The 26,320-nt window shown below is 34.3% G+C and overlaps 2 protein-coding genes across 2 annotated transcripts; one reads left to right on the top strand and one right to left on the bottom strand.

Moving 5' to 3' along the window:
• Positions 1–406: 406 nt before the first annotated feature.
• Rab8 (RAS oncogene family member Rab8) lies at positions 407–10,311 on the top strand. The gene is made up of 5 exons (XM_089640962.1): positions 407–624; positions 1,044–1,104; positions 2,138–2,342; positions 3,578–3,718; positions 7,088–10,311. Exons 1-5 carry the CDS (start codon positions 501–503, stop codon positions 7,196–7,198), a joined length of 642 nt encoding a protein of 213 aa, XP_089497088.1. The 5' UTR covers positions 407–500; the 3' UTR covers positions 7,199–10,311.
• Positions 10,312–11,647: 1,336 nt separating this feature from the next.
• Positions 11,648–26,105, bottom strand: LOC149416791 (N-acetylneuraminate lyase-like). Its single transcript, XM_089640642.1, has 7 exons — positions 24,219–26,105; positions 23,843–23,975; positions 21,914–22,059; positions 20,401–20,569; positions 18,871–19,016; positions 14,936–15,110; positions 11,648–12,173 (listed from the first exon to the last, which is right to left on the bottom strand). Exons 1-7 carry the CDS (start codon positions 24,219–24,221, stop codon positions 12,028–12,030), a joined length of 918 nt encoding a protein of 305 aa, XP_089496768.1. The 5' UTR covers positions 24,222–26,105; the 3' UTR covers positions 11,648–12,027.
• Positions 26,106–26,320: the final 215 nt, after the last annotated feature.

Below are 26,320 nucleotides of genomic sequence, written 5' to 3'. Positions count from 1 at the left end.
AAAAATGAATAAACACAAACATGTAAATTATAATATGGAATTAGTAGTAAAACTTTGAAAAAAAAAAAACAAATTTTTTAAGTTAAAACGTCTCAAATCAATAATATGTGAATTAAGAAGATTTTAAGCTAAAAAGTTGATCAAATAATTGTTGAAAGAGGGTTCATATTAGACTTGTCAATATGCTTTGAAGTGTAATTCAACAAAGAATCGATCAACTAAAACGTAAATATTTAAACAGGTATTTTCGAATATTGTCAACTGCAAATGGAATATTGTAAACTGAAACCCAAACTTATTTATCATATTTATTATTAAAATCAAGAAATTTGAACGTACTTACTTAATGTCATTATAAATTTATATATTTGTTACATAAATAGTAGCTACTTGAAGAACATACGGCGATGCCGCTGGTAACACTGTTTTGATTACGGCGATTTCTCAAAATATGCCAAAAGAATCGAGTCTAACATCCGGTCAATCAATTTTTAAGAAAAATGGCAAAAACTTATGATTACTTGTTTAAACTATTGTTAATTGGAGATTCAGGAGTCGGCAAAACGTGCATATTATTTAGATTTTCAGAAGATGCTTTCAATACCACGTTTATATCGACTATCGGTGAGTCATTTTGAAAGTACATTCAAATGCATCTTGGTAAAGGTTAATTTACGTTTGACGAAATCATTGCATTAATCCTTACTTATCTTATAAACCCTTCGAGATTTTCTATTGATGGTATTCGTTCAGTTGTTTTTTCTAAGAAAATGACTAAACATGAAAATAATGTTTTGGGATGACAGATCATTTGTATGTATACATTCCTCAACATGAAACGTCTACATGTTTTTAATAATTGATTTTAATTGGAATTAATGAGTACTGATTCACCCAAACCATGGCCAATTTTAAGCAATGGAATTTATTATGTTTTAACAAAATAAAAATGTATTTAGTGTTGTGTGTTTCTTTGTTATTAATCTTACATACTTCATAAGATTATCATAATTTATTGTAATTACGTCTTTGGTTTATTTCAGGCATAGATTTTAAAATTCGAACTATAGACCTTGACGGAAAAAAAATTAAATTACAAATATGGTGAGTACTTGTTGGATTATTATTAATTTGCACATTTTTGACTTTGGTATGACAAAGCATAATTTTGCTTATTACTAACATACCTACATCAACATGTAATAATTTTGGCCAATACCAAAATTTTTTAAAATTAAGATGATAAGATTTATCTTTATGGCTTTATAATAACATTTAAACTTCCTGATACAGATAAGTGTCATATTGATGGAAGTAGTAATATTTTTGGATTACCGACACAGAAAAAATCCTTTTCCGGGATCATTTCTTCAATGAAAATCAACCTCTGTGTTAGTCATATTTCCGCTTTCTGAGATGGACAGATAGTCTTGACAGCTATTTCACGCAAACAGATTGCTTTATAATATGGTTGTAGAGCCATTTCCATATTTTGGAACGGTCATGTTTTATTTCTACAAATGTTGGGACTATTTGCATCAATGGGTATTTTCGGATGTCTTACCCAGCGATGTGAGCAACGGAATCCTCTAGATTTTATAAGGCTAGATTTTTTAAAAGCCATATTATGTATTTTATCAATGACTATGTTTTTAGAAATCAGATATAGACATTGCTCTTCCTCTTTTCCTACTTTATAATTTATATTTATAATTATTACTTTTAAAGAAAAAGGGGATGGTTTTTGAAAATCTCATGTGACAGTGACCTTCCTCTTGTTTTGAAAGTCAAGTGTGAAAAATTTCATCAATGTCTGAATAAAACTGTGGATTTGTATGAAAAACAAAGTCACGCCTCCCGCAACAGACATTCTTCTTTATTGACTGACCCTACGCTCAGTAGTGCTTCATAAAGTAGCAGAGTGCTAAGTAGACTTCGCTACCGAAGTCCTGTTTTAACTCAACCGTTTGGCATTTCAACTGTCTGTAAATTTGTTTGTTCAAGCAAGCCTTACTTTGAAAAGATGGCTAACTTTGACTAGGTGACTTTTTACTGATGTGCATTTTCGAAAATCTTAAGATTATAATGAATGTAATTGTTTCTTGTAATGTTTACATCTCTCTGTCTACTTATCCAGGGACACGGCGGGTCAGGAGAGGTTCCGTACGATAACGACGGCATACTACCGGGGTGCTATGGGCATCATGCTCGTGTACGACGTGACAAATGAGAAAAGTTTCGAAAACATCAAAAACTGGATCAGGAATATCGAGGAGAACGCCAGCGCCGATGTAGAAAAAATGCTCCTCGGGAACAAATGTGATCTCAATGACAAGAGACAGGTAAGATTACACATTTTAATAGGTAATTTCAAATGATTTTTATTTCTGCCTACCCTTGGAGAGAAATCGTGAGAAGACACAACTTAGGTAGTTAAATTTGGATTGTTTTTTTTTTAATATCTCACCCCCAAAGTAGCCAAATAACCACTTTATGTGGATAGATACGCACTGAGGGAGCTTGATGGTCACTGCCACCTCAGGCAAACCTGAAGCTATGTAGAATTTGAAGGGCTGGATGCAAAGGTTCGGCCGAGAAATTTCGGTTTACATGGAAATATGTCATATTTACTTATAATAGATATGAGACAGTCCAAAGTACTCATAAAAGGACCAGACCCTAGACGAACCAAGAAACTACTCGATATGGACCGAAACTCGCTGAGGGAACTGGTAGGACTACTAACGGGACACTGCCATACCAGGAGACACATCCAGATATTGGGAGTAGAAAACAACAATAGAAGCAGGAAATGTGAAGAGGATGAAGAGACTCCAATTCACCTATGGTGCCAATGTCCTGCCCTGGTGGGAACTAGGCTCAGATATCTGGGGAGACATACAGTAGAACCAGAAGACATAGCCACATAACCAATGACAACCCTGGTGAACTTTACTAAAGGGACTGGGTTGTTGTTAAAGGATTGAAGTAAAATGGGAGATAGCACAATGGGCCTATGGCCTAAGTGCTTACGAAAACTACGTGTAACGTCTCTGCTTAAAAAAAAAAAATTACTTATAATATCTGTATATTTTAGGCCGGCGCGAAACTTTTCGGCAAGTTTTTAATTTTTTTTTCATATAATTTCGAATTATGTTCACGTGGATTTTGAAATAACAGGTTCTTTTTTATTTATTTTTTACACTAACCCCCACACAGTAGGCCCCGAGGAGAATAATTTCCCTCGGGGCATATGTCATCTTGGGGATGCTGTGTGGGGGTCTTTTTGAGGAAAGGAAGGAGAAGAAGTTCTGGGAAGGCAAAACGTATGTGGTGTGGGTAGGAATCTAGGGATCAGTGTATTCAGGAGTGATGGACATATGAATATATCCCTCCCACTGTGGTGCATGGGTCGACCGTGACCATAAATCACCAAACGTAGCTAGCCACTTGGGGTGACCTATGGCAGAAGTTTTGGTTATCCAATAAATGGTTCTGGGGGCGGCTATACCCAAACCCGCCTCCCAAATAAACTCCCAAGTAAACATACAAATATATAGTTTCTTTTCTTTTCCAGGTATCAAGAGAACGTGGGGAACAGTTAGCAGTGGAATATGGAATTAAATTTGTTGAAACCTCAGCCAAGTCCTCAGTCAACGTTGAAGATGCCTTCTTCACTCTGGCGAGGGATATTAAAGCTAAAGTTGAGAAGAAATTGGTGAGTAACTACTTTGATAAAACAAAACTGTTATTCCAGTGTTGCCATTATTCAACTCTTTTTATTTCTACAGTAAAAGTTTTTAAATTTGTATATGGAATTTCATGATGATTAGTCCTTTTATCTTTTAATTTATATCCTGTTGAATAACATAAAATAAATGGTGAATTGTGCTGGTGATAAATAAAATACCTATTATTTAAATAGGGACTATTATTATGATGTGTCATAATAATGAGAATGTGTCATGGAAAACGTATGGAAGGTCCAACAGTATTTTGCTTACTGCAGAAGAAATACTGAAGCAGCTACGAGTTGAACGCCGTTCGCTCCCCGGCAATTTTTTTTACTAAGACTGAAATTTCAGATTTGATTAGTATATGCTTTGAAAAATTTATAGAAGACAAAATCAGAATCGCTTGCGCCAATAATATTGTAGATTCTACTTTTATTTCATGAAGTCGCTTCTAAATTATTTGTTTTAAATATTTTTCCTACGCATGTCAAAATACATTTTCATTCAACATTTCAAAAATGAAATTATTTGACATTTTCAAAGGAGCATCATTATTTCTCTGAAAACACCTCTTGATTATATTTTTTTGCTGAGGGTATTTATTCAGATTTATGTAGAAATAATAAAACCAGCTTATATATTTGTATAAATATACATATTTATATTTTTTTTACAGTAAAGTTGTCTCCCAAATGGCAGATAATATATATTTTTTCACAGTAAAGTTGTCTCCCAAATGGCAGATAATATATATTTTTCACAATAAAGTTGTCTCCCAAATGGCAGATAATATATATTTTTTCACAGTAAAGTTGTCTCCCAAATGGCAGATAATATATATTTTTCACAGTAAAGTTGTCTCCCAAATGGCAGATAATATATATTTTTTCACAGTAAAGTTGTCTCCCAAATGGCAGATAATATATATTTTTCACAGTAAAGTTGTCTCCCAAATGGCAGATAATATATATTTTTTCACAGTAAAGTTGTCTCCCAAATGGCAGATAATATATATTTTTCACAGTAAAGTTGTCTCCCAAATGGCAGATAATATATATTTTTTCACAGTAAAGTTGTCTCCCAAATGGCAGATAATATATATTTTTTCACAGTAAAGTTGTCTCCCAAATGGCAGATAATATATATTTTTTCACAGTAAAGTTGTCTCCCAAATGCCAGATGATATATATTTTTTTACAGTAAAGTTGTCTCCCAAATTAGATATGATATATATATTTTTAGATAAACTATTCTGGGGAAACATCTTACAATATAAATAAGAAATGTACATGAATATTAATAATTATTATCTGATAAACGGAAAACAATCCAAAATAAAATTGTAGTTATTATTCATATATTTGAGCAAGGCAATTTTGGTACAAATCTGCGTATTTTCAGCCGCCTCAAGGGTATTCTGAGGATTTTCTGCTCTGGTTTTTAACAAGCTTTTTTTTTATCAAAGTCTGTATTAAATAATGTAATTTTATACTGCTGCCTTGTAGATGTGGTCAGGAGATAAAATGTTAGTTCTAATCACTGCTTGGTTAATACTTAAAATTATTAATAGAACTTTCTACTATCAGTAAATTGTGATATGTATTCGCCTGTATTTATGTAAATACATAAAATGGGCTTAGAAATAATTCCACTGTAAGTAAATATGACTGACGATAAGAGATTTTAATCTATGATTGTGTGTGATTAAATAACATATTAGGACACACCTACTGCAAGACTTAATAATTTTCATTTATTTGGTTTACTTTGAATCGTTGCAAGTGCAACGAAAATGCTGGAATTATTACAAAATATAGACAAATTGCAATGTTTGTAACTAATCTATTGTATTTTATATTGAAATTAATACAAACTTTTCTTTTTCTCTTCTCCCGCACACAATTTCCGCTCTACAGAAGGTAAAATTCGTTTGTATATTTATGCTTTGGAAATGCATCCATTTTTTATTTTTTATTTGGCTGCCCAGTGATTGCATTCAAAGCATTAGGCCTCATAGCAAATACTATAAACCGACAATTGAAACCATTAAATGTTTGTGATCGTTATGAAGCAAACGAGAACTACAATAATAATCCTTGTAAAGTTTTCTTTATGTAATAATTTGTTGTTTTTAAGAGGGTGAGTTTGGTAGTTCTCATCAGCTTTACCAGATGGCATTGCTAAAATATGTTTATTGATAGTTTCATAACTTGTCATACAGTATTTGCGCAAAAAAAATTTCATCCATCTCCATAACTTTTAATAAATTTATTTATGTCCTAAAATTGTATTTAATTTTGTGTTTCGATGTCAGTGAGATAAACATGTTTCTTTCTTTGTTATTGTTGTGATTTTTAATGCATGTCAAATATTTTAATTCAGTTTTTTTTTTCAGTTTGGCTTCATTAATTTATTTTATTGAGAACTTATTTTGTCAAAATACCTTTTCAGTTTAAAAAATGTTAAAGTTTACATCCTTCATCCCTTTTGGATGTGATTACTTTTAAGTCGTTTTGCATGATTTCAAGCATGCATTATATCGGAGATTGGAGAGTAATTATTCTTCAAATGAGAATCATAAACTCTCCATTAAAATTTTACACCGTTTCACTACCGTTACTTTGGGAAATCATTTTTAAAAATTTATATTGTCAATTGCATGCATGTCTCAATGTAATTTATAATTACTCACGTTATGAAGAACAATTTTTGTAATTTTATATCTTCTTGATATTTTTAGTGAAATAAATCGTTATCTTAAATCTTATCTGATTGGCCACCCAGATAAATTTTATTTATTTTTATTTTTTTTGTATCTAGAGTTCCAACTGCTTGGAGCCGTTGGAAATATGAAGTACTTGGCTAGTTAAATCTGGTCATCGAGCATAGTTAAGCAACTCTTGGACTCTGAATGCTGGTGATACTTAAAGCTGACGTCCACTAGAGTTGAACCAACATCTTGCTTGCACATGTATTTACATAATTACATATTAGAAATGTTTCCTATGACAGCTGTAATGCCATTACATTAAGGTTTATCTTATCCTAATGCAAAGTTAAATGTTCGAGTATAAGACCAACATTCAGAATTTAAATGTTGCTTGAAATGACTTTATCCATGTTCGGTGACCAGATCTGAATAGCCATGAGTAACTGAGTATCCCCACCTTCCCCTTCCCCATCTCCATTCCCTAACAACATACCCCAATTGAGGATGCCATAGTCTCACTGACTCAAGTCAGTTGGGAACAGTTGGGACTCTCGTTCGGTATTTACATTAAAAAAAAAAGTGGGGTTGTCAAACTGACTAGAATTATGCCATCATATTATCTATGTTACCGTTATGTTTTTAGGAGGCCAGTAATCCATCCGGCGGCAAAGGGGGTCCCGGGGGCGGGCAGCAGCTGCGCCTGGAGCCTCAGCGCAGGTCCCCCACCTGGCTCTCCCGCTGCTCCCTGCTCTGACACCGCACCCCGCATCACCACCCACTCCACCCATCATACCCATCACACCCGCCAGCCGCTTGATCACCACCAATGTCGGTAAGATGCAAACAACGGGTGACTCTCGCAACTTGATTACACTTCTTAACGTTATTATACATAATGGTAATTGTTACAATTTATCTCGGAACTACCTTTTACACGCTCCTGCGTAAATTCACATTTTAATAATGTAACTATTATTTTTTTTAACTTTAGAATCTCATAAATCCGGCACTACATAACATATAAGTTCTGATGGTGCTTGATTATTGGAATTGCCAGATTATTAGATTTGCCGGATTACTGAAATTGACAGATTACTGGAATTGCCAGATTGCTGAAATTGTCAGATTACTGGGATTGTCGGGTTGCTAGAATTTCCCGATTACTGAAATTTTTGGGTTACTAGCCAGTCAAGTTTTATGGGTAGTAGCAAAATGTGATGTTTTCTATTGCTTACAAAACAATCTCTTTTGAACTTATTGTTTTCTAAGATTCTTTTAAATCGTCTGAAGTGCCGGAATAGTAAAATTATACTAACATCATTAAATTTTTACACTGTAAACAATGTTTTCAATTTCAGTGTAGCCATACAAATAATTCTGTGTAAATCAGTCACCCGTTGTCACAACAACAAGTTAATTAACATTTTGATATAATATTGTATTCAGGGTAATGCTACTGTACTCTTCATTGTGGGATGGCACTATCTGTCCTTATAATAATATTGTAACTACTTGTATTGTACGTTAGTTTATCTATCTGGAAAAATAAAGACTTGTAAGTACATTATGCATGCATTAAAATTTAACAATCACCTCGATATTGATAATCATCTCTCACAAGAGAGAAACTTAATGATTTAAATGTAAACCAAAAGTCTGCTTTCGATTCCAGTTTCATTCATATAATTGTAAATCTTTCATTACATCTTAGATCAATTCAGATTATGCCTGTTCCTTTGTAAATTACTTTAACCCTCCTAAAAATACATTGACAGTTACTAATTTTAAAAATACAAACTGGAAACATTAGGTTGAAATTTCAATGTGATTGTCATTCCATATTGTGTGCCGAGAAGTTACCAGAAGTTCTGCTATGTAGATTAATACAACTTATTACTGATAGTTGTGAAGAAACTACTATGTTTTATCATTCGGTTCAAAGTTATAAAGTGAAATACTGTATTAATATCTGCAGCGTATATTTTTCAATGAACACAGATTATTTCAGACTTACTTTTTTCCAGTTTTATTCCAATCACTTTGTAATGCCGCAATTGTGTGAAATTCATGTATATTTATGCAAATTTAAGTGAACCAATCGGTGCAATGGATGTTTTGGGGAGGATTTTTTAACATTTTACCCTGGAAACCCTGTGATTATGTCTAATTCATCATATAAAAAAAATTATGTAGAATAATTTATATTTCATAAGGACGCTTACAAAACTGAAGTTCATCGGTGTTTCAAAATAATGTTCATTTTACATTACTCTTGACGTTTGAGTGGCAGAACATTTTGCCATAATATGACAGTAAACAATACATAGTTTTTATTCATCTATGACCCGTGCTTCTGTCTAAAACAATAAATTTCACTTCAGTTTTGTTTGTTGACCTACGAACTTGATATTGTCGGTATTAGTTAAATGTTTATTATTATTATAATTTACTATAAATGGGATGAGAACTTGTAATAATTAAATAGTTATTCATAATGCAAAGGGCGGTATAAAATAAGTATACTTCTAACTATTTTATTTGAAGTTCCTTGTAATAATACTGCTGCAAGTTTCTTACGGGGTTTTATTGAATATTTAAAATATTTGGCTTGTATCGTTAATTTTTGATGGTACTGTAATTAATCTGTGCGGCAATTTAGGAATGTAAACCTTGATATAATATAACATACCTATTGTCAATTATTATTATACATATTCAAGAAATTTGTAATTCACTGACGTATTATAATATTATTTTATTTAACTATGTATTCTTGTGCAATATGTATTTAATATTTTTAGAGACTCTTAAATTTTTTTAATAATATTCAAAATTTACACAATGTTTGCATTCAATGAGAAATTTATAATTCTTGTGTTTTATTGCTTTGGGTCTCTAATATTGACAAATGAATGAATGGATGTATCTCTAACACAAGATACTTTCTTGTCTACTTTCAGGTAACCCCAATTCATGTCATGATATTATCATTGTAAGTTATGAGACAAGAAATAACATACTGGCAGGCAAATAAGAGTCTTGTGTGCATGCTTCATAAGAATCAAACTATTATAACTACAGTGTAAGACACTGAGAGTGCACTATTTTCTGGTTACGTTATTTTTGTTCTATGTTTTGTTATTATTTTCAAAAACTTTATATCAGAATAATTGTAATAATTAGAATTTAAACATTGTTTTGTACTTATAAGTCCATTGCGGAATACTTTTGACAATATGCTTCAACCTTTCATCACTATCATTGGATTATGGGAACTGAACTCTTGAGGATGTAACATAAATTAAGATGTGGCCGCCGTCAAATTTTATAATATTTTTAAATCAATGTCCAGTTTGGTTACTTTTCTGCAGACCCCAAGATGACTACTGTCATGTAATTTTTTGGAAGCCATTGTCGAATTTGGTCAATGTATGACCCCAAGATGGCTGCTAATGTCCAGCTTATTTGCTTTCTCGCCTTACAATGGCGGCCGCCTTGAGACTTGGTTTTATTAAGTGAACGATGCAGTACGTCCTCTGGTGTTGGTTATCATTGCACACTCATTCTAAGGAATAATGTGTTTGGATGAATCAGAATTTGAGTTGGTCGCTTCTAACAATCAGTTTGTATATTATTACAAACTGTGTCAAACATACCAATAATATAAATACATGTAAAAGCTTTTCAGATGTATCATAATTTTTTAACAACTCCTAAATAAAGGATAGCTTTGAATGGCACAATTTAGAAAATGACTTTTTATAACATAAAATCTGGTAACTGACTGCATGTGTGTTTCAAAGGTATTATGATGACACTTACATGTATATTATATATATATATTAAAGGTATATTTTTAATTTTACATGATGTAAAGTAATTAATTTAAATAAAATTTTAATGTTTTTTTATGAAAAATTTGCTTTTATTATGTGATTATTATTTTAATCGTTGATTGTTTTTATTGTGTACATGGAGACTCCCGCCAGCGCTAAAGACATAGGCCCTTTGTGTTGATATGGAGACTCCCGCAAGCGCTAAAGACATAGGCCCTTTGTGTTGATATGGAGACTCCCGCAAGCGCTAAAGACATAGGCCCTTTGTGTTGATATGGAGACTCCCGCAAGCGCTAAAGACATAGGCCCTTTGTGTTGATATGGAGACTCCCGCAAGCGCTAAAGACATAGGCCCTTTGTGTTGATATGGAGACTCCCGCAAGCGCTAAAGACATAGGCCCTTTGTGTTGATATGGAGACTCCCGCAAGCGCTAAAGACATAGGCCCTTTGTGTTGATATGGAGACTCCCGCAAGCGCTAAAGACATAGGCCCTTTGTGTTGATATGGAGACTCCCGCAAGCGCTAAAGACATAGGCCCTTTGTGTTGATATGGAGACTCCCGCAAGCGCTAAAGACATAGGCCCTTTGTGTTGATATGGAGACTCCCGCAAGCGCTAAAGACATAGGCCCTTTGTGTTGATATGGAGACTCCCGCAAGCGCTAAAGACATAGGCCCTTTGTGTTGATATGGAGACTCCCGCAAGCGCTAAAGACATAGGCCCTTTGTGTTGATATGGAGACTCCCGCAAGCGCTAAAGACATAGGCCCTTTGTGTTGATATGGAGACTCCCGCAAGCGCTAAAGACATAGGCCCTTTGTGTTGATATGGAGACTCCCGCAAGCGCTAAAGACATAGGCCCTTTGTGTTGATATGGAGACTCCCGCAAGCGCTAAAGACATAGGCCCTTTGTGTTGATATGGAGACTCCCGCAAGCGCTAAAGACATAGGCCCTTTGTGTTGATATGGAGACTCCCGCAAGCGCTAAAGACATAGGCCCTTTGTGTTGATATGGAGACTCCCGCAAGCGCTAAAGACATAGGCCCTTTGTGTTGATATGGAGACTCCCGCAAGCGCTAAAGACATAGGCCCTTTGTGTTGATATGGAGACTCCCGCAAGCGCTAAAGACATAGGCCCTTTGTGTTGATATGGAGACTCCCGCAAGCGCTAAAGACATAGGCCCTTTGTGTTGATATGGAGACTCCCGCAAGCGCTGAAGCCATATTCCCTTTGTGCTATCTCCCATAGTTCACCTAGTTCCTTTGCCTAGCCATTTGATTTCGTTTGGCCATGTCTCCTGGTTCTGTAGAATGGCTCCACACTCCACAGGTATCTAATGGTATGTGTATAAATTTGCAGACTGAAACGCGAGCCGAGCCACTAATTGCGGGAAAGAAACGAAGCAATTGCAAGTGGTGTTTCACGCCATATGCAGTTGCTTTGTTCCTTTCCCATAAGTTGAGGTTCAGCTCGGCAGTTGGGCTCGCGTATGTATACATAGCATAAGCTGTCTTCCTGTCAAAGCTAGACATTGACGCCATAGATGGATCATTGCTTCTTCATCCTATTCACATTTCTTACTGCTATTGGTGCTATTGATATACATACAATTAAACTTGATTTATTTTCATAAAAAATAATAATATTGTGCAGTGAAGGTAACAGTAAAATAATTTTATTTAACAATGTCTGTATATTTACATGGTTCAAGTATCGAACAAATGGGAAAATGTTTGGTTTCAGCAAATTATTTGATCAACTTTTTGCTGTTGAGTTCGACGGCCATCTCCTTCTTTTGATCTTCTGTTAGTGGTCTCAGGGGCGGCCTTGGTGGTCCCACGGCTATCCCGGTTATCAGTTCCATGGCCACTTTCATTGTGGACACCCAATGCCCTGTAAAAGTAAAAGAATATGTATCTGTATTATTGACATTATGATGTATTTGACAGAAAAAAGCTATACGGGGTGTCAGGGGGTAAAGTGCGCTAAGTTTGGGAGGTGATTCTACATGATGGTAGAAGATGGTTTTGAAATTCCAATGTTTATTTTCCCATGCTAAAATATTTTTCCATATAAGAATATTTAACTTTTACTTCTACCTTAAAACATTGGAGTTTCCAAAAAGTTAATTATCCTTTTTACTTCTAAAATCATGTAGGGTTACTCCCCCGACGTTAGCGCACTTTATCCCCAAGTGTGGGTATCTTACCTATATATAGAGAAGAACAATTCTTCGACCCATTTATTAAATACTCCACATTTATTATTACGTCAATAAGTTTAAAAGATTATTATAATTATATGAAGAGATTATTATAATTATATAAGAATATAATTATAATAATCTCTGATAAGATCTGATAATAACACAATAATAAACAAACGTTTCACTTCGCAGCGTGGGTGTTTACTGATCTAACGTGAAGTTTGCAATAAGTGACAAAAAACGCATATTTATTTATTTATTGCATCTCACTATACTTAAAACACTTTTTTTTTCTCATAAAAATCATTTTCACTGAGCCTGTATCGAAGTTAACAATTTACATTATAGTGAAGCAAACATAAGAGTAATCACAAACATAAAGTAATTCTACATACAAACACAAAATATTTCAAAATTAAAGAAAAAATAAGTATTAGATGTGTTACCAGATGGGTAATTTGACAGTATATTGTAACAATATTTGAACCATAACTAATCATTAATCATTATTCAAAAGAAGAAGCAAAGTAGATAATAAAGACAGATAGGGTGACATTCAGTTTTTAGTAAATGGGACTTATATAAAATCTTATTATTTAAGAAAGGACAAGGATGAAAAAATATTAAGACAATTGTCTGTCAATACAAAAATCTTAATAAATTTTTTAAATTTAACTAAGGAATTGGTAGACTAAACATAAACAAGAGGTTACTTTTTAACTGTAAAACAAAAAAAAAACTAATAATGTCAATGTCATATAGGTTCCCTAAGCTAAGGGCTGTATTACAAGATAATATTGCATGAAAAGCTAGCTGACCCGTTGACTCAAGAGAAATATAATTACTATCATTTTCAAACCATACGTCAAGAATAATTACTTTGCTGCAGCCCTTTCTTCGGAAATCTTTGGATACTTTCGATTCTCTTCGTGTCATCTTCATGCCGTACGCTGCCCGTTCAGTGACAATTTTTTCGATACATTTTGTGTGATATGACAGTTTAGCGATGTATGCTAGGAGCTTCATTTCATACAAAATGAGCATTCCCAAGCGGGGCGTTTAACTATATCCCCCGGAATGGTACGTACCTCGGATTGTAGCCATCATAACTGGCATGCGGCAAGCAAAGCTTGTGTCCGCAATAAATTATTCTCAACCAAATTAATATATTTAGATAGATTTCATTTTTATTTTTAATATTTTGTTTAAAGATTGTGTGCAATTTTATAATTAAAATTATTATGTAGGAATACGATGAGCTGTAAAATGTTGTTCAGTTTTGTTGGTGGTTCAAGAGGAGTGAACGTTAGCACAAGTCGCGCCTTAGGAAACGGCCTCTTGCTGTCTCCCTCTAGTTCAACTAGATCTTCATGGGCCCTACAAACCTTGTCCCCTCTAGGAAACACCCTCTTGCTGTCTCCCTCTAGTTCTACTAGTTACAACCCTCTAGCCCTACAACCCTTGTCTTCTCTAGGAAACAGCCTCTTGCTGTCTCCCTCTAGTTCTACTAGTTCATCATGGGCCCTACAACCCTTGTCCCCTCTAGGAAACACCCTCTTGCTATCTCCCTCTAGTTCTACCAGTTACAACCCTCTAGCCCTACAACCCTTGTCTTCTCTAGGAAACAGCCTCTTGCTGTCTCCCTCTAGTTCTACTAGTTCATCATGGGCCCTACAACCCTTGTCTCCTCTAGGAAACGGCCTCTTGCTATATCCCTCTAGTTCTACTAGATCATCATGGGACCTACAAACCTTGTCTCCTCTAGGAAACGGCCCCTTGCTGTCTCCCTCTAATTCTACTACCTTTCTTATGATTGAAATATGTATAATAGAACAGGTAAAGTAGCGGCTTGTCTGATAGTACGGGTAAAATAAGCTTTAATAAATGGCCAAATTCATGCATTCATAAAAAATCCCAGTCTTCCCATAAAAGTGATGGAACACTCCCTAGGGGGTTGACCCTTATTATTTTTGAGTTGCTTTACTAAAAACCTGCCTTATCTCACGGTATGTATCTTCATTTATACTGCAAGAATGACCAAACTTTCACAACTGCATGAATTACACATTTATTTTCATACTATTTTTACTGTATGTACTATTCTTTTTTTATTAAATGAATAGGTATGCCAAAATTTCTGATGGAAACCACATTGCACCATTTCAGAGTTGTAGCGTAATTTCCATAAAAAGCCAAGGAGTTTTGAAATATCAATTTTACTTATAGTGATATATTTTTGGGGTATTATGCCGTGTTGCGCTATCTCCTTCTTTAGCCAACATTTCGGACAGCATTGCAGTGTCCATCATCAGGGCAGATGTGGCATAATACCCCAAAAACAAATCACTATAATACTTTTGGCCGTGAAAATCTCAAATCTTACCATCAATTTTACTGTCAAAACATACTGACAGCGAAAACATTTGTGTTAAATTTGAAGGAGGATTACCGTTTCTGGTGATAATTTCGATGATCTCGTTGAGCTCGGCCTGCAGCACGTTAGCCTGCTTCATGTCATTGTCGCGGTGGACGTTGAGCAGGATGTCATGCCCGATGGACGGTAGCATGTTGAAGGTAGTGCCGATGCTGGAGTCGAAACCCTGGGCGCCTGCCGCCACCAGCAACTGGAAATAAAACCAAAGTTAAAAATTTATTCTAGGAGTTCTTGTGTTTCAAAGTCCCATCAAATTTTTTGTTGACCTTCAAAACAATGATTGTTGACATTTGAACAGTTCCCATTATTAGCTGATTGTCAGCCCGTTTCAACTTTTAATAAAGTCCTGATCAATTTTCAAGTATTATTTATATTGGTCATGTTGTTATGTAGGTATTTAGATTTAAAAAGTTGTTTATGTTATGTATGGAATATAGGATAATTCCAAACGTTTGGTATTAGGCTTGTGTAATGTATTGTTAACGATCAAGAATGCGTGTGCGTCTGCGCATGCGCCGCAAGTGCATGCGAGATCCATATGTCTTCACTGTTCTAACAAATGAATTGCCGTTATGAGAGTAGTCTGTCTTCCTCATTTCATAGTTTCAGCCACTCGAGAGAGTACCCCGAGAACACGTCATATGACTTTTACACATGCGTGGGAGTCTAGTACGTTGTTGCTAAGGTAAATAGTGTTTTTTATTTTAATGTGAAACTGCACAAGAGTCCCAAATGCTCCCAACCTTCTGTAGCCAGTGAGACTACGGCATCCCCAATTGGGTATGTTGTGAGGCTCAAGGTAATGGGGAGGGTAAGTACCTGGCTTTGAGATCTGGTCACCGAGCGTGGCCAAAGCCATTTCAAGCAACGTTTCAATTCTAAATGGTGGTCTTACACCAGGGAGATATCGAGAATATATATATCTAGTCGATAGCCTTAACCCTCAACCACGAAGGCCGTCGATGTAGAGGGAATCCTTCATGGGTGGAACGTATCTTCGAATATCAACATTTTGGCTCTCTCGTTATTACTGTTCTATTATACATTTTTTTTTATACTGTTCTTATATATCTAATTTTACCATAAAGCTGCTGCCACACGCAAAGCTCACATCAAAAGTTAATGTACAGCGCATCATCTTTTCTACCGACACACGACGCTATCAAATATTTCTTCCTATGGTAGGAGAGGGGGTCAGTTGAATTCGAGAGCGGCCGAGGAACATAATTTCATCTGTCAAAGTGACAACTTTACTTACTGACAGCTTGAGCACGTTTTCGAAATCGATGATACTTGTCGCCTATTGCTGGATCTGTTGGACAGCTCATCCTCAGATGATGATGCCGCCAACTATATAATTATAAATGCTATTTGTAAACTTTTTAGATTTTAAACAATCTGCGCGTAAATAGCGCATTTTCACATAACCTGACATAACCTCTCCGTCGAATCAGGAAATTCGCAGTTCGCACGCCGATCGACGAAAGCGACATATAATAAATTATTGTAAAATAAGCTCACGTCGATTTCCAAAAATGTCGAAGGCAAAGGCGGCAAGGACCAACACCAGGGCAGGGAACGAGAAGAGAGCACGAGAGCTGACGAGAGCAAACCAGATTACCCAGGAAAACAATTGAAAACAATCAACAAACGAACAAACTAGAAGCTTCTCTATGTAGGTATCAGGCCGTCCAACTTTATCAAAAAACCGAATGATATTACCATATAAACATACGGAGTTAAAAATATGATTAATTTTGAAAGGGCGAAAATTTGTTTACTTCAAATTCAAATATTGATTATATTTATATTTTAAATATATGTTAAGTATGTTTGCCAAATAAAGTTTTTTTTATGTTTCTAAATTTACTAGCACACATGACGATATGAGCTAACATAATAAATAAGAAATGCATTATTAGGCTGCTTATGTCATGGCTGTCAAAGGGAACTTAGTTGGTAGCTCCGTAATTAAAATGACCCCCTCTCCTTTTTACGGCGGAGAGGGGGACGCATAACTTTTCAAATATCGCGTCGGGAGCGGTTACGTAAAATAAATTCGGTTAGCGAAGTTCAGAACCACACTTATAGCGCGTTATCTTTTTACGTGTGTCGGGTCTGTATGGGATTGTATGGCGAGCGCTATTGTGCTTTATATTATCTGTTGATGTGAGCTTTGCGTGTGGCAGCACCATAAATGTGCGGCAGTGCATCGCACAAATGCACTAAGGCAGGGACCGCCTCTGGTAACAATAATTATATAGACGCGCTGTAGAAATCTCAAAGTGGCAAGCCAAAAGTAAGTCAATTGTGCTGCTTTCAATTACGTAGTTTTAGTACTAAACTGCCACGCATCGCGTAAAGTTGTGTGCTACCTCTATGTAAATTGCATTAAAAAAGTGCCAAATTCCCCACGAGTGTGATGAGAAAATGTTTTCATTCTTCGGCAAAAACTAGTAAATAAGATTCACTCGTAAAAATACACAATTTATTTTATTATTATAAAAAATACAAATATTTCGATTGTTTCCTGAAGATTTTCAGTGTCGTTAGAGAAAGTGAGATAGCGAACATAGCAACACATAAGTAAAAGAAGGACAACCAGTAATAACACTAGGTCGTCTCGAACAGTATTCCGCGTTCGTCTTATAGAAGAGAGTAAGCGTATCTTGTCATCTCAGTCACACCAGTGATGTATGTAGTATTCAACCCAAATACAAAGATGCTGCCCGCTATCGTTTATCTCGTTTATACGCACATATTCTTTAAATGTATATCTTTGTCATACACAAACGTATGAATTAAGAATTTACTGGAAGCATGAGTGTTTGTTACTTGCCACATTTAATTTTAATTTTGTGAGACTGAGATTGATTCTCTACATGTCCATATTCTATAACCAAATTTTCAAGAATACACTTAGAGCTAGAAATTTTTGGCTTTGTCATCTAATGTAAAGTTTATCTATCATCTTTTGTTTATCTATAGTATGATAATAATCACTGAAAACCCATTTTGTAATTACCAAATTAACGTTCAAAATTTGATATGATATATTTGACAGATATGAATGGAGAAAACAAATGAAGAAGCAATCGAAGAAAGACTGCAGTTGTAATACACCAAGGCCACTGAAGTAGCTATAGATGGGGACTCTTAGAGGTACCTTGTTGAAGCAATGTGCCCCCGATCCAACTCTAAACATGGCATCAAAATTATGACATAGGCCTACCGTTATTATCGTTACCGTTATCACATAGCTCCATGTGATCCTTGTGATCTCTCGCACTTTCACATAAAAAATGCTCATAACAGAAAGAGGGATTACAACACTCTCTCAGTGGCATAACTATAGATGGTATACTGTGAAAAAAAAAATAACCTGTTCTCACATCCTCAAGTCCAAAAAAGTATGTTTCTAATTTTCTCTTATAATAAATCAAAACCTAAATTTCCTCTGAAATCATAATATTTGACAGTAGGTACTTAAATACCTACCTACTAATTATTTTAAACCTTGTTTTAAGTAACTTTTTTTTTAAATATTTCAAGTAAGAAAGAAATGTTACCATCCCAATGAAAATTCTTTTTTAAAACTTTCTCCAAATAAACCAGACGATTTCACATTTGAAAAAAGAATCTTTACTGAAATATAGTCGAAGTTAGCCACCTAGTCAAATTAAGGCTTGCTTGAATAATACAGTGGATTCATCAGATTTTCTAAAAAGGAAACGGAATGTAGAAACAAATTTACTGACAGTTGAAATGCAAACTTTCGAGTTGAAACAGGATTTCGCTACTCTCAGTTAATTAGATAACAAAAACGAACTAAATTTAATATAGTTGTTTTCGGTAACCTGATAAAACAGAGCATGATATAAGAATAGGTTAAGTTAGTTTTATTTTTATGTTCAATGTTCTGTTTTATCAGGGAACCATTGTTTCCATACCTGATCAGCTCCCAAGAAAACGGTGTTATTCTCTCCACAGGCCTTCAGTACTTCAGCAGCCTCCTTCAGATCGCACGATGTGTACTTAATTCCTCGGAAGGTTTTAATAGTCTTGGATGCTTCTCTCACCAGCGCTGGCATGTTAACTGAAAATGTTAAGGAAATTGTAACAGTACATATATGCATACATAATGTGTTTAATATGTGGGTATGTATTTATTTAATGAATTATGCCATTTATTTATGCACTAGCTGTACTCCGCCATGCGTTGCTGTGGTTAAGTCTGTCTGTTCAGATAGAGAAACAATAGCGCATGTTGATTTTACATCCAACAGATGACGCTGTTTTTAAAAAAAAAAAATTTTTCCTGTCACAGGTGACATTTATACAATCAGAGATGTGCAAAATGGGTACCCAAAACCATTTGAAATGCAAAATGGAAATGGGTCAAAACTTTTCCATTTGAAAATGCAAAATGCAAAATGGTTTTTAGAAAAGCATTTCAAATGCAAAATGCAAAATACCTATTTTCAAAATGCATTGAAAATGCAAAATTGTTTCTCAGGTCAAACAATTAAAATAATTATAGAATTTTTAAACAATTTTGTCATTTAATAATGGACATCAATGTAGAACAAACATATTACATGATGGTAAATCCAAAAACACCACGACTACAGATTATGAAACCACAAAAAATTTGCGCGGGACTAATGTTGCCAACGTAAAAACATAGAAACTGCTATCTAACATTAAATATTACAGCGTCGGCCATGTTCAGTATTTGAATCAGTATTTTTTGTAATGGTATCACTCAATTGCCAGGGCTCCTACCAGAGAGCAATTTGACAAATGTAAATTATCTCTCATAGCGAGGTTGAGGACTGACTGATATTTGGGGCTTATGAAAAAAAGATGAGTAGAGAAAGTAGGAAGAATGTTGCAAAAAAGCATTTAAAATGGAAAATGCACTGAGAAAAGCATTTAAAATGCAAAATGGTTTTTAAAAAAGCATTTAAAATGCAAAATGGAAAATACCCATTTTGCATTTCCATTTGAAATGGATTTATTTGAAATAAAGCACATCTCTGTATACAATATATATATATATATACATAAACACGTCATGCGTATTCAAATGCAACGTTGTGTCGAAATTTCAAAGCAATCAGTAAAGAACTTTCAGAGATTTAAGATTTTGAACAAACAAACATTTATATTTTTATTTATTGTGTCCCATACAACAAACCATTTTTCTTTCTGGTCTCGAAAATAAACCGATATATTGTTACAATGATTTTTTTTTTTGGGAGATTATGCCGTCTTGCGCTACCTCCTTCTTTGGCCAATGTTTTGGACAGCATTTTTATTTTTTTCTTTCCTTTATTCGTAAAATATATTTGTATACAGTTTTTTACATGCTTTTCGACTACCACACTAGACACAAGTCCGTATTATGGTAGTATTAGAGCATTAGGGCAGATGTGGCAGCACTCGAGTGATTAATATGTAATAGTATTGTTACTCACTGTTGACACTGGAGAAGCCAGGGTTGTGGTAGTACAGAAGGGGTGTGTTGGGAGCTTTCTTCCCAATGATCTCCAAATAAAATACGAGGTCGGCTACATTGGCTGGCTTGAAAAACAGCTCAGGTAAAACTAGGATTGAATCGGCTCCGAAAGCTTCAGCGTGCTTGGCCTGAAATTAAGAATCATCTTTGTTTATGTTCCTTACAACAGCTGAAACTATTTCTGCAAGGTTCATCAGATTTAGAACAGTAACATAGGCAAAAATACAGACACGGTGATTAGAAAGTGAAGGACTAGAAGAATTCAGAAGATGCCAGTTAACTCGTTCACTGCAACCGATCCCGATCGGACCGTTTGGGTTCTGCTTGTTTATGCACCTATTGAGAGGTTGACTGCCGCTCGGGCAAGGGTAAAGAATGGAAAAAGCTGATTTTTTTTCCTGTCAAATCGCTTCTATGGTGTATGATTTAAAATATTTTGATAATATTTTGGAAAATAAAAATTTCACATATGTGCATGATAGGCATTGGAATTGAATTGCCAACCCATAACGGCTTGCCACAACGGTTCCCGGCGAGATGCAGACGACTAGAATTAACATGCTTATAATTGCGTGATCGACACCCTGCGCACTCCCCTCACCACGCACAAATGCGTGATCGAATGTCAACCTGTTAAAGTGAACATAATTAGTATGGAATCTTTTCCTATTAAGTTCTTATTATCAAATAAACTATCAAAATTAAAAGAAAATTTTCAATAAGGAATCAAACATGCAATGTTAAAATGTTTTTTTCTCAACGTAAATACCCTTGGCTATAAATAATAAGATTGTATGCATAGATTATAAAATAATTTGCTATTATTACATTTTTGTTTTCACATTCTATTACTTTATCTTTTCATTACACAAATATTTATTTAACTGCTGACAAAGTCACCAAGATCTCTGTTGTCACCATTGAGAATGAAGCTAGCAAACTCACAAAACAAATATAATGTCAAATATAAGCATTGTTGCAAAAATTTTGTAATCAAATCTTAATAACCTTCTGGAATGACATTTGCTTTTCAATGGTTGATAAAACATAATATTTACACATTAAAAAAGTAAGTACTTAATTAAGATTAAATCATTGATATATCATTATAGATATTAATTAGGCCTATCTCTACTTGGCATATTTCGTGACTTATATTTACAGATTATCAATTTGATTTTGGATGGAATCCAACTGTATTTTAAGTAGAACAATGTTTTCACCACTTGATATTCGTGACTTTTTTAATACTTGCTTCTAAAACTTACAATAAGATATTGACATTGCCAAACGAATGGAAAAATTAATTGGAAATGGCCAAAAGCAATAAATCACGTTAGAGATGAAAACATCCAAGAGATTGAAGTAGAAGGCACTGGCCCAAATTAGAAAACTTTGATGTTAGAGGAAAGAGGCCTTTACCCAGCATTGGTTTGATTTCGTAGTCTAAAGTAGTATTCAGTGAAGCTTACCAGATCTTTGACATCAGCCATGGGTGCTCCTCCAACCTGCACCATGACGTGGATCCCCAGAGTGTGAGCCTCCTTGATCCATGCCTCTGTGACCTGCTTGCGTTCAATTACGCTCATGCACATTCCCTCACCGCTTGTCCCGTTGACTATTAAATATTAAATCGATTCATTAATGCCGAATACATAATATTGTGTTGGAATAAAGATGATAAACTGTTCAAATGTGCAGAATCATTGCATGTGAAGAATAGGGACTTGACACATGTTATTGCTGGGATTGAGGTCAGGATGGGACTTGAAATCTTTAATTCTGTAATGTTTCCTCTTTCGTACAATCGAACAAATACATTGCACCGTTATTTTTATTTTTTTTTTTTGTAATTATTTTTTTATTTTTAATAATATGTTTACATGGTACATAATTCATTTTACATCTTGGGTCTTTTTACTACTCTTCCATTGAAAGCATTTGCTTGTGTATGGAAGGGGAGTGTACATAATTGTTGTTGTTAGTACTTAAATAATTCATTGTACATAAATGTATGTTTGCTGTAGTATTTTTTTGATAGTAGTGAAGGATAATATATTAAATTTAAAAAAAGAAAGGAAGTTATGGAAAACTAAGGATATTTGTGAGATTAATTAAGTGACAGTAGTTTTTTTTTTCAGAATATTTTTAAAGTGTCTCTTGACAGAGAGCAGTATTTGGGTTTTATCATTAATGCTTCTGATTTCTTCTGGTAGACCAAGGCTGCCCAACCCCAGGCCCGCGGGCCACAATGTGGCCCGCGAACGAATTATAAGTGGCCCGCGTGAACCATTTTCAAAAAACCCTCCAATTTGAAAAAGTGTCGCGGGCCCGCGGTAAAACAAACATTGCAGCTTGCGCGCAGTCACCGTGGGTCAGAACGAGAATCAGCGACGAAAAAATCCAACCTGTTGAACTTACTTTTTAAACAAAAGTACACCAGTTTTTGATATAATATTTTTTGCGTCCGAAATGAAATCTTGTAGCCACCCCCCCCCTCATGGAATTCGAAAAATTGTTGTGGGGAATCACATATGATGTTTTTGGGTGCGCGGAATTTTTTCCTTAGCGAAGTTCCGTAACAACCCCCCCCCCACCCTATGGATTTCAAATATTTTGTGGGGAGCACTCATTTTGAATTTTTTTTGTGGGGAATTATGTGTTATAGAAATTCGCTAACAACCTTCCCCCCCATGGAAATAGGAACCGTCAGGTATTCAGTGGCCCGCCAGTGATTCAAAATCGTCAATTTGGCCCAACTGTTAAAAAGGTTGGGCAGCCTTGTGGTAGACGATTGAAAAAAGTTCTTCCTTGGTAAGTATAATGATGTTGTGCAAAAGACGTATTTAGTTTTGAGCATAGAAAAACATGTCTAAGTCGCGTTCTGTTTTCATTTAAAAATTGATATTTATCTTTTTCTTTTATAATTTGGATTAGTGAGTTTTTAATATATAGGGCTTTAAATGATGTCCAAAAAGTTATATTTGTTGTTTTTACATGGCAAGGAGTTATTTATTTACTATCTTCCGGTCCTTGTAATGTAGTCTTTTCACAATATAATGTATAATAGAAGTTTACCACATACTATGCTAAATTGTTATTACTTGTAAGGTTACAAATAATCTTATTAGGATACGAGATTTCGGTTTTTATCATTTAGGTTTTTGGCGAATAAATCATCATTACTGTATTGCTGGTGAATAAAAATAGGCTTAAATTTCTATACTCCGCTTATTTCTTAATATGCAAAAAAATATTAACGCTCCCTTGAGATGATTTTCTCATGAAAACGACGCTATAGAAATGATTCAAACTTTATAATTATTACAATAATTTGGATGTATGTAGAAGTAAGTGGAGTATGGAATTTTTTTTACCAAAATTAGTATGTAATAACTTACCAAGGATGCCTTTAATTCCTTGTTTATAGAGGAAATCCACATATTTAGGGATCACACTGAGATTGAGGGAAAAGTCAGCATTGAATGGAGTCAACACTGGTGGCATAAGCCCACGGAAAGCAAAATTAGCAAACTGAAATAAAAATTTTAAAAGTTCGATTACTCGGCGTCATTACAACAAATTTAATATTTTAAAAAACTATTTCAATTGTGGAAAATATCTTGGCAATAAAAGTTTAATTTCATTTAAGTATAAAAACTTGTTTGATCAATAAAATAATCTACAATCAAAACTAGTTATGTTGTGATATCATTAAATAGTTGTTTTAATGTCATTTATATGATATAGATTTATAAATTTTTAAGTAAAGCTTACCATTTTGGATATATTTAACACTTTGTGTATGATCAACGGGCTATGCTTCCAATATGAATGACAAGAGACAAGGCCTTACTAAATAATGGAAACAAATAATGGTCACATGACATTTATTGCTGTGACCATAATTTATAATTTATTTTCTGTCAGTACCTAACTGAGTAAATAATCAAGTAATTTACTGTGCATTCATTTCCACAACGAACTGTCAATTTGTACCAGTATTATTGATACCAATGATATCTAATAAATTAAATCAATATTTTGATTGATAGGTGAGTGTGGTTTATTCATGATTGATAGATACCATGGTAGGATAAGTTTAGGTGTTAAACATTTCAAATGAGAATTGATATTACTCCATCCATGAAGCAATTAAATTATAAAGAAATTCGGAGAAGGTCAGATAAACTACTTATCCCCCTGTCGGTCGCCTCGGGTCTTTGAACGCCCGAACTGTTGATAACCCTTATCATTTCTCAAAATTAATCCTTTAGTGACGCCATGGGTACAGCTCCAGTACCTACCCACATTCTGACTGAGATCGTGCAGGCTGATAAACAGCTCCCTCACAAAAGTACTGAGTCTATTTATGAGGATTTACCAAGTCACTTATGTAATTTTTGTTTATTTCATTTTTCCAGTTTAATTTTCAAAATGATGAGTCAAAACCCCGGAAGAAGTAGGTACTTTAAATACCATATTACCTCAAAGATAGACACTATCTAGGGTTGGCTATTATTAGAGGAAGTGTAAAACGAAGAATACATAAAGATTTGATCTCAGATCATGTAAGATTACATGTGTCTTACTTTACCTATTGTCATTATTTTTATTTTCAAAGTTGTTCTTTTGTGTACAAAAGTTATTTATTTATTTATACGAAGTCATTTATTTATACGGAAACAGTAACGAAGGTGTCATATTTTTATAGATTTTAATTACTGTTTTGATTTTATTTTTGTTGAAGGAATTTTGCCATCTTAAGTTCAATAGTGAAAATGCTTCTGTTTTTATTTATCTCTGATTATTTGTAAATATAATCTGTAACTATTATTTCTATTTTTAAAAAATGTGTCACTTAAGTTTTGTTTTCCAGGTTACTTAAGGGTTAAACTTAATTATTTTCTTACTTATAAATCGTCCAACATCAAAAAATGACTACCTTCCGTAGTAATGTAGTGAAATTTTTAGTAAAATATGTACATAAAAAAATAATATGGATATTTTTAACTTGAAGGCGTTTGCTTGGCCTGCATGACCACCGCATTACAAGAAATAACCCGAGCGAACGAGTGTTAAAAAAATGATCAATTGAACAAAATGTTATGTTTTTGTAAACATGTCAAACATTACTATAAGGTTAAAGTTTTAATTTAGTCCCAGATATTTTTTGACAAATGATAAAAAAAAAATATATATTTTGTGCTAATATTGTACTCACACTTATTTAGGAATTCTCTTTATTCTGTTGTAGTTTCATATTACACATTCTCAATAATGTGATATTTTTTTAATTATTGAAGACAATATTAGCGATTCCTAAACGAAAATCTGAAACAGAAAAATCACATTTAGGACTCGAACCCAGGGCCCTTGCCTTGCCGGGGCACCGCTCTACCAACTGAGCTAATGGGACCCTATCTCCTTCGGTCATATTTAACTGTATCCTATGTCCTGGGTTTGGGTCCTAGATGTGACCGTATCTTTTTATGATTTTTCTGTTTCAGATTTTCGTTTAGGAATCGCTAATATTGTCTTAAATAATTAAATATTACAATTTGAGAATTAACTCACTAAGTTATTCCAAAAAAATGATATTTTTTAACCTAATATGTGGTCTTCCTACTGTAATAAATGCAATAAAACATAAGCTATGAAAACAGGCGATAAGATAAGTATTTATCTAACATCTCTCAAAACATCATAATTTACAGGCAGTGCTAATGTTCTGCAAACACATCATCAGATTATTATTTTATGCCTAAATGTAGGTGCAATGATAGGTACTGATAGTGCAATATAACCAAAGTACTTTACAGAAAATCAGTTAGATTGAATGTGAAGATAGAATGTAATAATATATGTATATAGATAGT

Source organism: Hesperophylax consimilis, chromosome 16 (genome assembly GCF_061612785.1).
Source record: "Hesperophylax consimilis isolate HC1 chromosome 16, BYU_Hcon_1.0, whole genome shotgun sequence".
Classification (NCBI taxonomy): Eukaryota; Metazoa; Arthropoda; class Insecta; order Trichoptera; family Limnephilidae; genus Hesperophylax; species Hesperophylax consimilis.
This window is presented reverse-complemented; position numbering and strand designations above follow the sequence as displayed.